Below are 15,028 nucleotides of genomic sequence, written 5' to 3'. Positions count from 1 at the left end.
TGTTCTGCTCTGTGGGCTCCCTCTACAGTGGTCCTGGGTGGGCAGGCTCACATGCAGAGCCACAGGGGCCCTCCTTGTTCTGCTCTGTGGGCTTTCTCTACAGTGGTCCTGGGTGGGCAGGCTCACATGCAGAGCCACAGGGGCCCTCCTTGTTCTGCTCTGTGGGCTTTCTCTACAGTGGTCCTGGGTGGGCAGGCTCACATGCAGAGCCACAGGGGCCCTCCTTGTTCTGCTCTGTGGGCTCCCTCTACAGTGGTCCTGGGTGGGCAGGCTCGCATGCAGAGCCACAGGGGCCCTCCTGGTTCTGCTCTGTGGGCTTTCTCTACAGTGGTCCTGGGTGGGCAGGCTCACATGCAGAGCCACAGGGGCCCTCCTTGTTCTGCTCTGTGGGCTTTCTCTACAGTGGTCCTGGGTGGGCAGGCTCACATGCAGAGCCACAGGGGCCCTCCTTGTTCTGCTCTGTGGGCTCCCTCTACAGTGGTCCTGGGTGGGCAGGCTCGCATGCAGAGCCACAGGGGCCCTCCTGGTTCTGCTCTGTGGGCTTTCTCTACAGTGGTCCTGGGTGGGCAGGCTCACATGCAGAGCCACAGGGGCCCTCCTTGTTCTGCTCTGTGGGCTTTCTCTACAGTGGTCCTGGGTGGGCAGGCTCACATGCAGAGCCACAGGGGCCCTCCTTGTTCTGCTCTGTGGGCTCCCTCTACAGTGGTCCTGGGTGGGCAGGCTCACATGCAGAACCACAGGGGCCCTCCTTGTTCTGCTCTGTGGGCTTTCTCTACAGTGGTCCTGGGTGGGCAGGCTCACATGCAGAGCCACAGGGGCCCTCCTTGTTCTGCTCTGTGGGCTCCCTCTACAGTGGTCCTGGGTGGGCAGGCTCGCATGCAGAGCCACAGGGGCCCTCCTGGTTCTGCTCTGTGGGCTTTCTCTACAGTGGTCCTGGGTGGGCAGGCTCACATGCAGAGCCACAGGGGCCCTCCTTGTTCTGCTCTGTGGGCTTTCTCTACAGTGGTCCTGGGTGGGCAGGCTCACATGCAGAGCCACAGGGGCCCTCCTTGTTCTGCTCTGTGGGCTTTCTCTACCGTGGTCCTGGGTGGGCAGGCTCACATGCAGAGCCACAGGGGCCCTCCTTGTTCTGCTCTGTGGGCTCCCTCTACAGTGGTCCTGGGTGGGCAGGCTCGCATGCAGAGCCACAGGGGCCCTCCTGGTTCTGCTCTGTGGGCTTTCTCTACCGTGGTCCTGGGTGGGCAGGCTCGCATGCAGAGCCACAGGGGCCCTCCTTGTTCTGCTCTGTGGGCTTTCTCTACAGTGGTCCTGGGTGGGCAGGCTCACATGCAGAGCCACAGGGGCCCTCCTTGTTCTGCTCTGTGGGCTTTCTCTACAGTGGTCCTGGGTGGGCAGACTCACATGCAGAGCCACAGGGGCCCTCCTTGTTCTGCTCTGTGGGCTTTCTCTACAGTGGTCCTGGGTGGGCAGGCTCACATGCAGAGCCACAGGGGCCCTCCTTGTTCTGCTCTGTGGGCTTTCTCTACAGTGGTCCTGGGTGGGCAGACTCACATGCAGAGCCACAGGGGCCCTCCTTGTTCTGCTCTGTGGGCTTTCTCTACAGTGGTCCTGGGTGGGCAGGCTCGCATGCAGAGCCACAGGGGCCCTCCTTGTTCTGCTCTGTGGGCTCCCTCTACAGTGGTCCTGGGTGGGCAGACTCACATGCAGAGCCACAGGGGCCCTCCTTGTTCTGCTCTGTGGGCTTTCTCTACCGTGGTCCTGGGTGGGCAGGCTCACATGCAGAGCCACAGGGGCCCTCCTTGTTCTGCTCTGTGGGCTTTCTCTACCGTGGTCCTGGGTGGGCAGGCTCACATGCAGAGCCACAGGGGCCCTCCTTGTTCTGCTCTGTGGGCTCCCTCTACAGTGGTCCTGGGTGGGCAGGCTCGCATGCAGAGCCACAGGGGCCCTCCTGGTTCTGCTCTGTGGGCTTTCTCTACCGTGGTCCTGGGTGGGCAGGCTCACATGCAGAGCCACAGGGGCCCTCCTTGTTCTGCTCTGTGGGCTTTCTCTACAGTGGTCCTGGGTGGGCAGACTCACATGCAGAGCCACAGGGGCCCTCCTTGTTCTGCTCTGTGGGCTTTCTCTACAGTGGTCCTGGGTGGGCAGGCTCACATGCAGAGCCACAGGGGCCCTCCTTGTTCTGCTCTGTGGGCTCCCTCTACAGTGGTCCTGGGTGGGCAGACTCACATGCAGAGCCACAGGGGCCCTCCTTGTTCTGCTCTGTGGGCTTTCTCTACCGTGGTCCTGGGTGGGCAGGCTCACATGCAGAGCCACAGGGGCCCTCCTTGTTCTGCTCTGTGGGCTTTCTCTACAGTGGTCCTGGGTGGGCAGGCTCACATGCAGAGCCACAGGGGCCCTCCTTGTTCTGCTCTGTGGGCTTTCTCTACAGTGGTCCTGGGTGGGCAGGCTCACATGCAGAGCCACAGGGGCCCTCCTTGTTCTGCTCTGTGGGCTCCCTCTACAGTGGTCCTGGGTGGGCAGGCTCGCATGCAGAGCCACAGGGGCCCTCCTGGTTCTGCTCTGTGGGCTTTCTCTACAGTGGTCCTGGGTGGGCAGGCTCACATGCAGAGCCACAGGGGCCCTCCTTGTTCTGCTCTGTGGGCTTTCTCTACAGTGGTCCTGGGTGGGCAGGCTCACATGCAGAGCCACAGGGGCCCTCCTTGTTCTGCTCTGTGGGCTCCCTCTACAGTGGTCCTGGGTGGGCAGGCTCACATGCAGAACCACAGGGGCCCTCCTTGTTCTGCTCTGTGGGCTTTCTCTACAGTGGTCCTGGGTGGGCAGGCTCACATACAGAGCCACAGGGGCCCTCCTTGTTCTGCTCTGTGGGCTCCCTCTACAGTGGTCCTGGGTGGGCAGGCTCGCATGCAGAGCCACAGGGGCCCTCCTGGTTCTGCTCTGTGGGCTTTCTCTACAGTGGTCCTGGGTGGGCAGGCTCACATGCAGAGCCACAGGGGCCCTCCTTGTTCTGCTCTGTGGGCTTTCTCTACCGTGGTCCTGGGTGGGCAGGCTCACATGCAGAGCCACAGGGGCCCTCCTTGTTCTGCTCTGTGGGCTCCCTCTACAGTGGTCCTGGGTGGGCAGGCTCGCATGCAGAGCCACAGGGGCCCTCCTGGTTCTGCTCTGTGGGCTTTCTCTACCGTGGTCCTGGGTGGGCAGGCTCGCATGCAGAGCCACAGGGGCCCTCCTTGTTCTGCTCTGTGGGCTTTCTCTACAGTGGTCCTGGGTGGGCAGGCTCACATGCAGAGCCACAGGGGCCCTCCTTGTTCTGCTCTGTGGGCTTTCTCTACAGTGGTCCTGGGTGGGCAGACTCACATGCAGAGCCACAGGGGCCCTCCTTGTTCTGCTCTGTGGGCTTTCTCTACAGTGGTCCTGGGTGGGCAGGCTCACATGCAGAGCCACAGGGGCCCTCCTTGTTCTGCTCTGTGGGCTTTCTCTACAGTGGTCCTGGGTGGGCAGACTCACATGCAGAGCCACAGGGGCCCTCCTTGTTCTGCTCTGTGGGCTTTCTCTACAGTGGTCCTGGGTGGGCAGGCTCGCATGCAGAGCCACAGGGGCCCTCCTTGTTCTGCTCTGTGGGCTCCCTCTACAGTGGTCCTGGGTGGGCAGACTCACATGCAGAGCCACAGGGGCCCTCCTTGTTCTGCTCTGTGGGCTTTCTCTACCGTGGTCCTGGGTGGCTGGGCAGGCTCACATGCAGAGCCACAGGGGCCCTCCTTGTTCTGCTCTGTAGGCTTTCTCTACCGTGGTCCTGGGTGGGCAGGCTCACATGCAGAGCCACAGGGGCCCTCCTTGTTCTGCTCTGTGGGCTCCCTCTACAGTGGTCCTGGGTGGGCAGGCTCACATGCAGAGCCACAGGGGCCCTCCTTGTTCTGCTCTGTGGGCTTTCTCTACAGTGGTCCTGGGTGGGCAGGCTCACATGCAGAGCCACAGGGGCCCTCCTTGTTCTGCTCTGTGGGCTTTCTCTACCGTGGTCCTGGGTGGCTGGGCAGGCTCACATGCAGAGCCACATGGGCCCTCCTGGTTGTGCTCTGTGGGCTCCCTCTACAGTGGTCCTGGGTGGCTGGCATGGGCTGTAATGGAGAGAGCTCCCCACAGCCACTGACCTGGAGCCTGTCTGTGCTCCCAGAGGGGGCCATCTGCAGTGTGCTGCAGATGCCTGTGAAGAGAGAAGAGAGGAGCTCGTGGCTGAGGCAGCGCTAAAGGGGGTAACAGCGCTAAGGGGGTAGCAGGACCTCAGCAGTAGCACTGACACCCGCGAAGGGCAGTTCCTCTGCCTGCAAGGACTGTGCTTGCAGATGGGTAAAGGAGACGTCTCCCGCCACCCTCCTGTCTTCCTTCCTTGACAGGCAGTAAATCTAGCAGCAGGGAGGAGCAAGGCATTCAGGGCATCCATCCTGGTCAGCCTGTGAGCCTTGGCTCCTGGGACTGTGTGGAGCAAATGCCCGGCCTGACATTTCTGATGGGAGACAGTCTCCCCTCAGGGTCAGCCTGTGCTTTCCTGTGGTCATCGTCAGGTCAGGGCCCCTGGCCACCTGTTTAAGGCTCTGGAAACTACTTGTCCTGACCCATCCCAACTATTTGCAAACAACCCTGCAATCAGAAGCACATGAGTTTATTAAAAATGAAGACAAATAGACCTAAAAGTAGGTCCAGGGATCATGAAAAGAAATGAGGGAGAGTAAACGTGCTTCTGAGCTCTGAGTGAGGGTTCTGGGCTCCTAGTGACTTTGCTGGCTTTGGCCCAGTCCTTGCCACCGAGGTCAAGTGAGATTCCCTTCTTGCACTCTGGAAGATGTTTCCACATGTATCTTTACTGATTTGGAATCCACACTGCCTGGCTGTGGACCCACAGAGTTCTGCAGTACCTGGGTCCTGCCATCTTGCTGGGAGGCGGGTATGTGGATTCCTTGGTCCAGGAGGCCTGAAGGGGCAATGCACACTGTTATAGGGCCCAGGGCCTGGTGCTGGGGTGGGCAGGACGTGTCGGAGCCTCGTGACAGGACAGCTGACTGAGGGCAGGAAATGGGCAGCGCTGAATTGGTGGGACCTCAGTGCCCTCCAGCCTTGTCCTTGTGCTGCTGTGCTGCATGCTGGTCAGCAGGGTGGCACTCAGCACAGTGTTCCCACGTGAGTGACTGCACACAGGACTCTCATTAGGAAAACCAGAGCCAGCCCCGTGAGTGATTTACTGCTGAGAACACGGAGGCAGGGCTGGCAGGCTTACCAGAACCCCTAAAAACAAACATGCCAGAGAAGAACTCCGCAGGCATCACCAACAGCACGCAGCAGCAGTGGGGTGGGGAGGATCATGCCATGAGGTGCTGTAGCCCAGGCACCTTGCTGGGCATCATGGATTAATCCAGATGGGTTCCATGACTTCTTGGCTAGTTCTGGTGGGCATTGTCTACCTACCTGTGCTCAGCATGTCAGAGACATGAATGAACAGGAAGGTGCTGATCAGTCCAAATACAGAGCGCTCCTGAAACGGGTTGAGTCCACACATGATGTCCATGTGAAGAGGTCAGCGTAGCCCTCACCTCCTCATGGTCCCACCCTGACCTCGGGCTTTCTTCCTCAGGTGGACAGTGAGCTCCGTGGGGAGAGGTCAGCCTTGCCCTCACCTCCTCATGGTCCCACCCTGACCTCGGGCTTTCTTCCTCAGGTGGACAGTGAGCTCCGTGGTCAGCGTAGCCCTCACCTCCTCATGGTCCCACCCTGACCTCGGGCTTTCTTCCTCAGGTGGACAGTGAGCTCCGTGGGGAGAGGTCAGCCTTGCCCTCACCTCCTCATGGTCCCACCCTGACCTCGGGCTTTCTTCCTCAGGTGGACAGTGAGCTCCGTGGGGAGAGGTCAGCCTTGCCCTCACCTCCTCATGGTCCCACCCTGACCTCGGGCTTTCTTCCTCAGGTGGACAGTGAGCTCCGTGGGGAGAGGTCAGCCTTGCCCCCACTTCCCATGGCTCTGATCAAGGGGCTTTTCCTGCGTCTTCTTTTCCCTCTGAAGTCAGGAGTCTCCATCAAGGGAGTCTTAAACGCTGTCAGATAACTCTGTCATCCTTTGGAGCACATAGGTCTGAGAAATGTCACTCCTGTCCTCAGGAGGCCCTTTAGTTGTGCCTAGAAACCTTTTGGGGTGTGGGAGGTTCTCGTGGTGACCAGCACTTCCTCCTGGTAAGAGAAGTCACTCTGCTTAAGTGTCTTGAGTCAGTCGGTGACCAGTGTGTCGTCAGCTGCCGTGTGGCCCTGGCAGGAACCACTGCACAGCTGTAGACAAGCCGGTTGTCCACCAGGGAAGTGGAGAACACTCTAGAATCACTCACTCATGTTCGGTTTAAGTTCTGAATTTCTGGCACTCACTTTACTTGCTGGAAGGTTTTGGGAGAAGGGAGAATCCACTCCTTCGGGGCACTCCCTGAGGGAGGGAGGGAGGTTAGAACTGAGCAATGTGGGAACGAACGGGACACAGGGCAGCTCTCCGAGCTAGGCGGAGGTCACTGGCTGGAAAGCTGTCGAATGGGAACACAGGCTCTGGCCTGTGGACAGGGAGGGCCCTGGAGCCGACGCAGGAAACAAGGAGACAGGCTGGTGAGCGTCAGCGTATGTGTACCTTCCAGGGAGGCTCCCGGATCCTGCAGGCAGGAAAGTTGGACACTGGGGTTACTCAGCTCTGCCTTTCGGGGGTTTGGGCTTGAGGTAGAAGGCAGCAGTGGGGACCAAGAGAGGGAGACCTGAAGGTGTCTCCAGGAGTCTTGCAGCACCTGGAGCCCTGGATATTTCTGGCATAAGCGCCCAGAAGGGTGGAGGCAGACCTGCTCCTCAGGGAAGGCACTCGTCAGGGCAGATCTGACTGAGCTCAGTAAGACATCCCTGTGGAGTCCAGCAGTGACTTCGGGGTAGTCATCACCTGCCTCACCCAGGGAGAGCTTCTGCCTGCCGAGGGCTTGCACCCTGAGCAAGCTGGCTAGGAGCACGGGTCTGCACTCCCCTAGAGGAGAACAGAGCTTAGAGTAAGGTGAGGTTCCCTAGGGAGTGGGCCTTTGGGTGGACGCCTGTTTTGTGGTAAGAGCACATTCCAGGCAGCATGGGCTTCATCGGGAGATGACCGGGATTGGAAACAGTCTCAGCACCAAGGAGAACTCGGTGGCAGCAGGCATTAGAAGCACACGGCTGGAGGCTGTTCTCAGCACGTCGGGGGTTCTGGGTGGCTGCCAACGAGCACTGTGGACCAGTAATGCCTGCTTTCTTAAATGCTTTCTTCCAGCGTCCTGGGACCAGCAGTGACTTTCAAAGTGAGCGCCAATGTCCAGAATGTGACAACTGCAGATGTCGTGAAGGCCACAGGTAAGACTATTCGCACACTCGGGTGTGTGCACGCACCCACTCCAATTGAGGTGGAGAGGGCAGGCGGCGCAGAGCAGCAGTGAACGGGCTTGTGCCACAGAGTCTGAGGCTAACAGGGTCAGGGCGGATCCAGGACTAGTGCCACCTGAGCCTCATTGCTCAGGCTTCAGGATGCGTGGACTTGGCTTCTGGCAGGAGAGAGAGACCTCGGTGTGACATTTGAGAGACCTGGAAACGTGAGGGTCGGTGTGCACCGCAGCCCCGTGTGAGCAGAGACAGGACTCGGCATGAGCTTTCTGTGCTGTGCCAGCTGCAGACTGGCTCTGGGTCTCCTGGGCTCTGGCCTGGGCTGGGCTCTGGAGGTTGAGTGAACACAGGTGGCAACTGGGCAGGCTCTTGTCACGTTTCTGGGCATTTCTGAGACCTCTTTCCCTTGGGTGGCCTTGGCCGTGGGACTGGTGTTTGTTGTTGGGGGAGAATGGGGTACTTCTCTGCCAGCACCTGGAGGGATGGTGCGGGTAGGGTTCATGGACTTTGTGGTGTCCCAAGTCCTTTCCTCAGCTGGGCCGGTTCTCATAGCGGATGCCCGGGGTCTCTCTGGAGGGGAGAGTGCGGGAGTTCTAGGGCGTCTGGAGGTGGAACGTGCACCCTCTAGAGGCCAGGCTGCTGCCCTGTCCCAGGCAGAGCGGACCTGTGTGCCCCAGGTGTCCCTCAGTGCCTGGGCTGCTTTATGAGACTGCTCAATGTGAAATGCAGTGAAAGTGGTGCCTGCTCAGAGCCTGGGCCTTCCAACCCAGACCTGGCTGCGGGCTGTCCTGTCCAGCTGTGGCTGGCAAGGCATGTGGAGCTGCTCTGCCCTGCCCAAGGGAGGAAACTGCTGGTCTCTTCTGCTCTGTGGCTGTTGGTTGGCTCACAGGATGTCTTTGTGCCTTTAGTAACTCTCCATGCGGACAGGGACGATCTGGGAGGCCCCAGGGAGCTTTGATCAGAAGGGTCATGTGCTCCGTGGCCCCGGACTGCAAACATGTGGCAGGTTTGAGGACTGTGAGAGCTGGCTCCCGCCTGCTGCACACCTATCTGTGTTGTGCGGCATCTGGAGCTGGGCCCTCCTGGCAGGGCAAAGCCCCTCACTACAGCTGAGGAGCTTCGCCTGGTGCAGTGGAAGGGGGCCAGGAGATGTCTTTCTAGACACTCTGCCACCTGGAAGTGAAGAGACTTCAGCTCTAAAGCTTGGACCCAGGGGCTCCAGGACCCTCCTCCCCTTGAGAGCTTCTGGATCACACGTGTGATGCCTAAGCATGTGTGGGTCTTGGCACACGGAGGGCAGCCTGTCCTCAGGACTCTGTCCCTCAGCTGCAGTCCATCCAGTCTGAACCTGGATCTGCAGGACGGGCGACGTCATGGCGGACAGGCTGGAATGCAGTGCCTCTTCACTCCTCACAGCCGTGACAATATGTGTGCAGACAGTGGCCCTTTGTTCTCTCCTTGCTCTCTCAGGACAAGGAAGTTGATTATTTGAAGTCCGGTTTCTTGGTCATTCCAAGAGCATCTTCAGTCGACAGCCTCCAAGTGCTCACATTTGCTAACTCGCTCCGTACGTTGGCCCTGAGTTGTGACTGTGACAACCGTAATGTGTCTTACTTCTGGTGTCCATGCAAAATGTCAACAGACTTGCAGGATTTTAAAATGAGCTCATTCCTATTTTGAATACTGAGAATGCGCTTGAAGCTCGACGAGGAAAGCGCTTTAAAAAATGACCTGAGGCCTTGAGGACATGGTCGTCTTGAGGTTCAGATGCCCGTGGGGTGGAGGTGGGGGGCGCCTGGCCTCTGCTCAGGAAATGTGGGTGCCAGCTCACTAAGTGGCAGTCCCACGTGGAAGGCGACGGGGAGGAGTCTGGGCTCCAGGGGAGTCCCCTGGGATTTCCTAGGGGAGGTGGAGTCCCTCCCTGCATTGCAGGCTGCCTGCTGTCTGCTGGGGTGGGCCTGCTCTGGACAGATGGCCTCGGCTGTGGTCAAACTTGGTGCATCCTTCTGAAGATCCAGGGACTGTGCTTGGTCCCCGAGGGGCTTAACGGCAAGATGACCTGGATGTCTTTTGTTATTAATGAAGAGAGACTCTAGCCCTGGTGGTAGAATTTAAAGGGCATTTGTTTAGCTAACTGTACACAAACTGATGGAGAACTTAATGAACAGGCGCATTAGTACAGACACCATGTGTCATCTATGCTTGGTAAGTGCAGTGGCCTTCGCCATTCCTCCTGGAATTCTGCCTGATAAACAAACTTGGGTATGAACATAAGGAAGCAAGGATGTGAAAATAAGCAGGACTTTGAGGGGGAGCTTCTGGGCTGCAGAATGCACGTGGAAGGCTAGTGGTCACTTGTGCTCCTGTGGCCAGTCATTCAGTCCCACTGTTACCGCTGTTGACCGGTGAGTCCTGGCTTCCCCGATGTTGAAGAATAACACCAGAGAAGCACGCCGAGGCCAGGTCAGAGTAGAAATTAGAAGTTTATTAAAGGACAGCAGAAAAGACTTCTCCCGGAGGAAGAAGGGGACCAAGAGGTGGAAACCGTGGAAGTGCGGTTGTCTCCCCTTTTTACAGTTTTGGTGAAGGAATGTAGGTGGGCAGGCCCGAGGGGTGGGACACTGGTGGGCCAAACAAGTAGTCTGGGCAGGAAGGACTTCATTATCACTTCTTGGGATGGGCTATCTCCAAATCTGTTGGGGGCTGTTTCCTGGGTTCCATAAACATTTCTTTGGGGTGGACTTTGGCCTAGGGCCTTTCCGGGACTTCATTAACATTCCATGAGTTGTCCTGTGTTTCAGGAATCATTCTCAGCATGGCCTCCATTTTAGATTTCACTGATATTAGACCCGATTTACCTAACTACACTGACTGCCTAACTTTAAATCTGGCTTCACCACTGGCCAGACAAAAGCGCCTTTTCTTACTCAACTTACTGGGAGTTTATTCTCAAATAGCTTACTTCTCATCAATAACTCATAATTTCTTTAAAGAAAATGTAGTCAACCATCTTTTAGGACAAGTGTTTGCTTTGGTGGCCCCACGGCGACCTGGTGGTCCCCCGTGCATCCCTCCTGTCCTGCAGGCCCCGGGGTTACCTGTGGGTTCCTGTGACTTGCTGCCAACAACCGCCTTCCAGCCCTGCTCCGTCTCCTCCAGAGCAATGTCTGGTCTCTGTGGGCGTTGCCCTTCTGCGCTGAAGAGGCTGTGTTTGGCACTGGGCCTCTCTGTGGTGATTCTGACTCATTTTCTGAGCAGCCCGAGCTGCCTGTGCCCAGGGTCTGTCCTTCCCTCTGTTCTCATTGCAGTCCAACTGCTCGTCGGAGGAAGCTCTGTGACCTGTGTTTGCAGACACCCTGTCATGTCAGGTAGCAGACATCTTCTTCACAAAGCTCTTCTTACCCCAGGGGCAACTTCCATCTCCTACTTCTTCCTGCCAAGCACCTCCATGAAGCTGGATGGTGGCTCAGCAGTCTCCCAGTGTGGACTTCTCTTCCTGTTTGTGGTGTGTACTGTGTCACCAATGGAGAGAGGCGCCTGCTCTCGAACCCCGTGTGAGGGCTGACCTGCGGACCCGGTTGGGACCCGTCAAGTCTCTGTTCCATGGAGTGCTCTCTGCTGACCTGCGGGCTTGGTGTGGACGCCCTCTGTACAGCAGGCCCTTCTGCACTGCACACTTGTGCACAGCTGTTGACCCCAGTGAGCCTGGTGCTTCCCAACTCCGACCCCCTCAGGACTTTCCCTGGACACAGCAGTCAGCCAGCCCTAAGGCTACACGAACTTGGCCTTGCCTCCAGAAACCCCATCCTGGAGGGGCAGGACAGCCACTAGGGCTCAGGCAGAGTTGGACAAGGGTGGGCAGTGTGGGGGTTTAGTCCTCCTTCCCTCCCAACCTGCAGGAGAGATGGGGAGAACACGCCCCAGCCAGGACGAGCCAAGAAAGGAGAGGGCCGTCTGACCACCTGCCCCCAGCCCTCCCTTGCTGGAGGACAATCAGATATGTCAGGGAGACCAGTCAAGGCTGGAGCTCGTTTAGGGAGGAAGCACACACAGCTGATAGGAGGCCCAGGAGCCAATCAGGATAAAGGTCAGCAGGGTGGGGAGAGCTCACGTGGACACCCACCCTACAGGCAGTGAGGGAGATGGAGCTGCCCACGAGGGCGGAAGGGTCCTGAGCCTATCCTAGAGGCGGTCTGATTTTTCGTCACAACCCATGGTAACGCCTTCTGGCTGATCGCCAGGCGCCATCTTAGCCATGTGCGGCCCCAAGACCAGGAAGTGAGCCTCGGTCTGCAAGTTAGGTGTCCTTTTCTCATCATAGGTTTCTATTTCTCTGATGTGACGTGCCCTACATCTCCTCCTTTTTGTTTTATTGGTGGGTGTCTGCCTTACTCGAGAGGGTGCCTGTCTTAGGTTGTCCCCCTCTGGGGATCTTACCCGTCACTGACTACCACTCTGGCTCTTCAGGCAGTTGGAACCTCAAGGAGGGAGGTGACTTAGGCCTATGAAGAAGACCCTCTTGCCTCTGACTTACACCTGCACATCCTGGTAGGGGCCACGGCCAACCTCACAGGGTTCCCAGTCAGTATCTCGTAAGACGGCCTATCGCTGCAGGACCACCATCAATTGAACAGCTTTGGCTCGATCCTTAAGAAATTGGAGGAGACTGTTGATTACACAAGGTCCTAGTATAATTACAAGAATTATAATAACCCAGGGGCCTACCGAGGGGAGAAGGTAAGGGAGCCACCCGTTTAGCCCAGTCCACAGAAAGCTTGATGGCAGCTCATTCCGAAGGTTTTCAAGGTCCTTGTAACCTTTTAATCTTATCTCGAACAATACCAGAGCGACTGGCATAGAAGCAGCACTCCTCCTGTGGGAACAGGCAGAGTCCTCCCTCTCTGGCGGTAAGCAGGTGCAGCCCACGACGGTTTTGGAGGACTACCACAGCCAAGGAGTCGAGTTGAGATAGCAGGTCCAAGATAGGGCTGCAACAGGGTGCGTGTCACCTATCACCTGCTGAGAAAGCTTATTGTACGTCTGTGAAGAAGTACCAAGGCCAGCAGGTCCAGTACCCATCCCCGTGGCCACCCCCAGGCCCAACAGCAAAGGAACAGCATGAATGGCTCTTCAGGGCCTGGAAAGGGAATAATCACCAGCAGGTATGGGCAGGGACTGGTCATAGGGAGGACCCCAGTGTCAGGAGGAGGAGGAGGAGCACAGTGCAGATCCCACTCCAATTACCCGTAGGGCACCGTCCGCCATATCCCCACAGAGGAAGGCAGTACCCTTAGGAGGACAGAGCATACCACCTACTGATCCGTCAAAAAACCTATTGCCTCCACACCAGAGGGGATTCAATGTCCCCACATCTTGAGTGCCATTTCTAGTGAGACAGGTGACGTTAGGCATGGTCACCAAGGGCAAAAGGACTTCTGAGTGGGATGGGAGCATAGGGCATCCACTAGGAAGAGGTGAGGTTATATTCCACCAAACGGGAATGGCAGTAGCCTCTAATGGTCCATTCTTTCCCAGGGAGGGCATATAAGGACCAACAAATTGGCTTACCACCACTTACGGCATCAAAGCGTGCCTCCCCAAAGCGCGTCTCCCCCAACAAACATGAATGCCACGAGGGAGACAATGAGGAATCCGGCCACAACCAGGCAAAGCGTCCAGAATGCTCTTTTCATTACAAATGAGAAAATAAAGAATCATACCTCAAGAGGGGGTGCTCTTGGGTAATCATTTTTGATCTGGTGAACAGTATTTTAGATCTCTAGCGGGTACCCAAATTGGACTTGGCTCCCCAATCGGGAATACACACCCAAATCCCCTCCCTGCACTAATGAGGGGATCAGAAGCACGCCACGATCCAGTAAGGGGGTCCCTCCATTGGACCTATACCTTCAAATAAGGTGTCTGATTAGACCAGTGTCTCTGGAAAGCAGTTAGAGGTTGGTCTTTGGAAAAATTTAAGATATTCATTGTAAGCATGGCTGTCCTTAGTTGGTCATGGGGTTGCTCCCCCTTTTTGTTTTATTAGTTGGTCCTTTAAGGTCTTATTATGCCTCTCAGTTATAGCTTGACCTTTGGGTTGTATGGTGTTCCAGTGGTGTGTGTAATATTCCAAGTTTGGAAGAATTCTTGTAATGATTTGCTCACAAAGCAGGGCCCATTGTCTGTCTTAACCTGTAGGGGTAATCCCAAATGGCAAAACAGTGTAGGAAATGGCTTTCAGCGTGTCGAGCTTTTTTGCCCGACTGAACAGCTGCCCAACAAGCATGTGAATAGGTATCTACAGACATCGATAAATATTTTAATTTTCCAAAAGGTGCATAGTGGGCCACATCAGTTTGCCAGACGACATTAGGTCTGAGGCCCTGGGGTTGACCCCGGGGATTGAAGAGGTGGGACCTGTGAAAACGCATACATGATGTACATGTCCTTATGGTCTTTTTAAATCTTTTATGGGAATCGGGGAATCTGCTGTAACCCTCTCCAGTTTAAGAGAGTCAGTCCATGAGGTCCTTGAGCCATCTGAAGGTTCTGCTGAGACTGAGCAGTAGCTATGGTAGTCCCATTGGTAGCCAATCGATCAGCCATTTGGTTCCCCGTGTCAAGATTCCTGGTAACTCCTGGTGTCCCCTGAGACGCTGCAGAAAAATGGGCTCAACTTGAGTCATTAGAGGAGTAATTGGGTTTTTGTCCAACTTAATATATGCTAACACTAGAGTTGGTGACTAGTTGACTGCATAGAGGCTGTCAGGAAACAACTTCATCCATTCATGGAGATGGGTCAAGGCCAGGGCAACTGCATACAGTTCCTGAAATTGTGCAGATCCCGTAACAGCTCAAAATAGTGGTACTTTCCCCTTCATACACCACGGTGGCAGATCCTGCCTTTCCCCCATCAGTAAAGACATTTACCGCCTTAGTGAGGGGTCTGGTGGGAAAAAGTCTGGGGGCGTCCATTGTCACCTCAAGAATGATGTCACCCATCTCGAAGTACCATAATGACAATCCACCTTTCCCATGAAACCCTCCAAGGCATTGGATGCCCAACATGGTTTCTTCTGACCCACTCAAAGTCCGACAACCGGTAGGGGACTACTAGCACATCAGGATCCCACCCATAATGTCTCAGGGAAACCAGGTCTGCCAACTGGTCAGGTTGGGAAGAGACCCTAGGGGCCCCTCCCATAGACGCATGTATCCGAGCCGGGGAGGATCCAAAGACAGAGGGGGCATTGGGGCCTACAGCGAGCCAATTGTGCCGCATCTAAGGCCAACTGAACCTTTTGGAATATCAATAGATGCGATGGAGTCATTGTGGTGACATCTGTGGGGACTTTATCTCTTAGAGTCGAAAAGCGGAAGCAGGTCTTCTGTAGGCAGGTAAAGCCAAGGCCTTAACCAGTTGAGTTCACTCAACAGTTTTTGGAATTACACCAAGGTACAGGACGACTGGAAAAGTAATTGAGGCTTAAGGGGACAGACAGAGTCCAACCTGAGTTTGGCCCTTAGAATTTTAAAAGGGGGTAAGGTCTGGACCTTGTCATTAGATATACGTAACCCTCCCTTCTGTAAGAGAGCCTGGGGTTCCTTATAGGTGGAGCCTA

The 15,028-nt window shown here is 56.4% G+C and overlaps 1 protein-coding gene across 1 annotated transcript in view; it reads left to right on the top strand.

Moving 5' to 3' along the window:
- Positions 1-15,028, top strand: part of PTPRN2 (protein tyrosine phosphatase receptor type N2) — a 944,635-nt gene that overhangs the window by 424,277 nt on the left and 505,330 nt on the right. Inside the window, exon 11 of the mRNA XM_081285260.1 lies at positions 7,300-7,379. Coding sequence (XP_081141386.1) covers positions 7,300-7,379 — 80 coding nt within the window. The remainder of the gene's footprint in view (positions 1-7,299; positions 7,380-15,028) is intronic.

Source organism: Spermophilus citellus, assembly GCF_964194105.1.
Source record: "Spermophilus citellus genome assembly, chromosome: 3".
Classification (NCBI taxonomy): Eukaryota; Metazoa; Chordata; class Mammalia; order Rodentia; family Sciuridae; genus Spermophilus; species Spermophilus citellus.
This window is presented reverse-complemented; position numbering and strand designations above follow the sequence as displayed.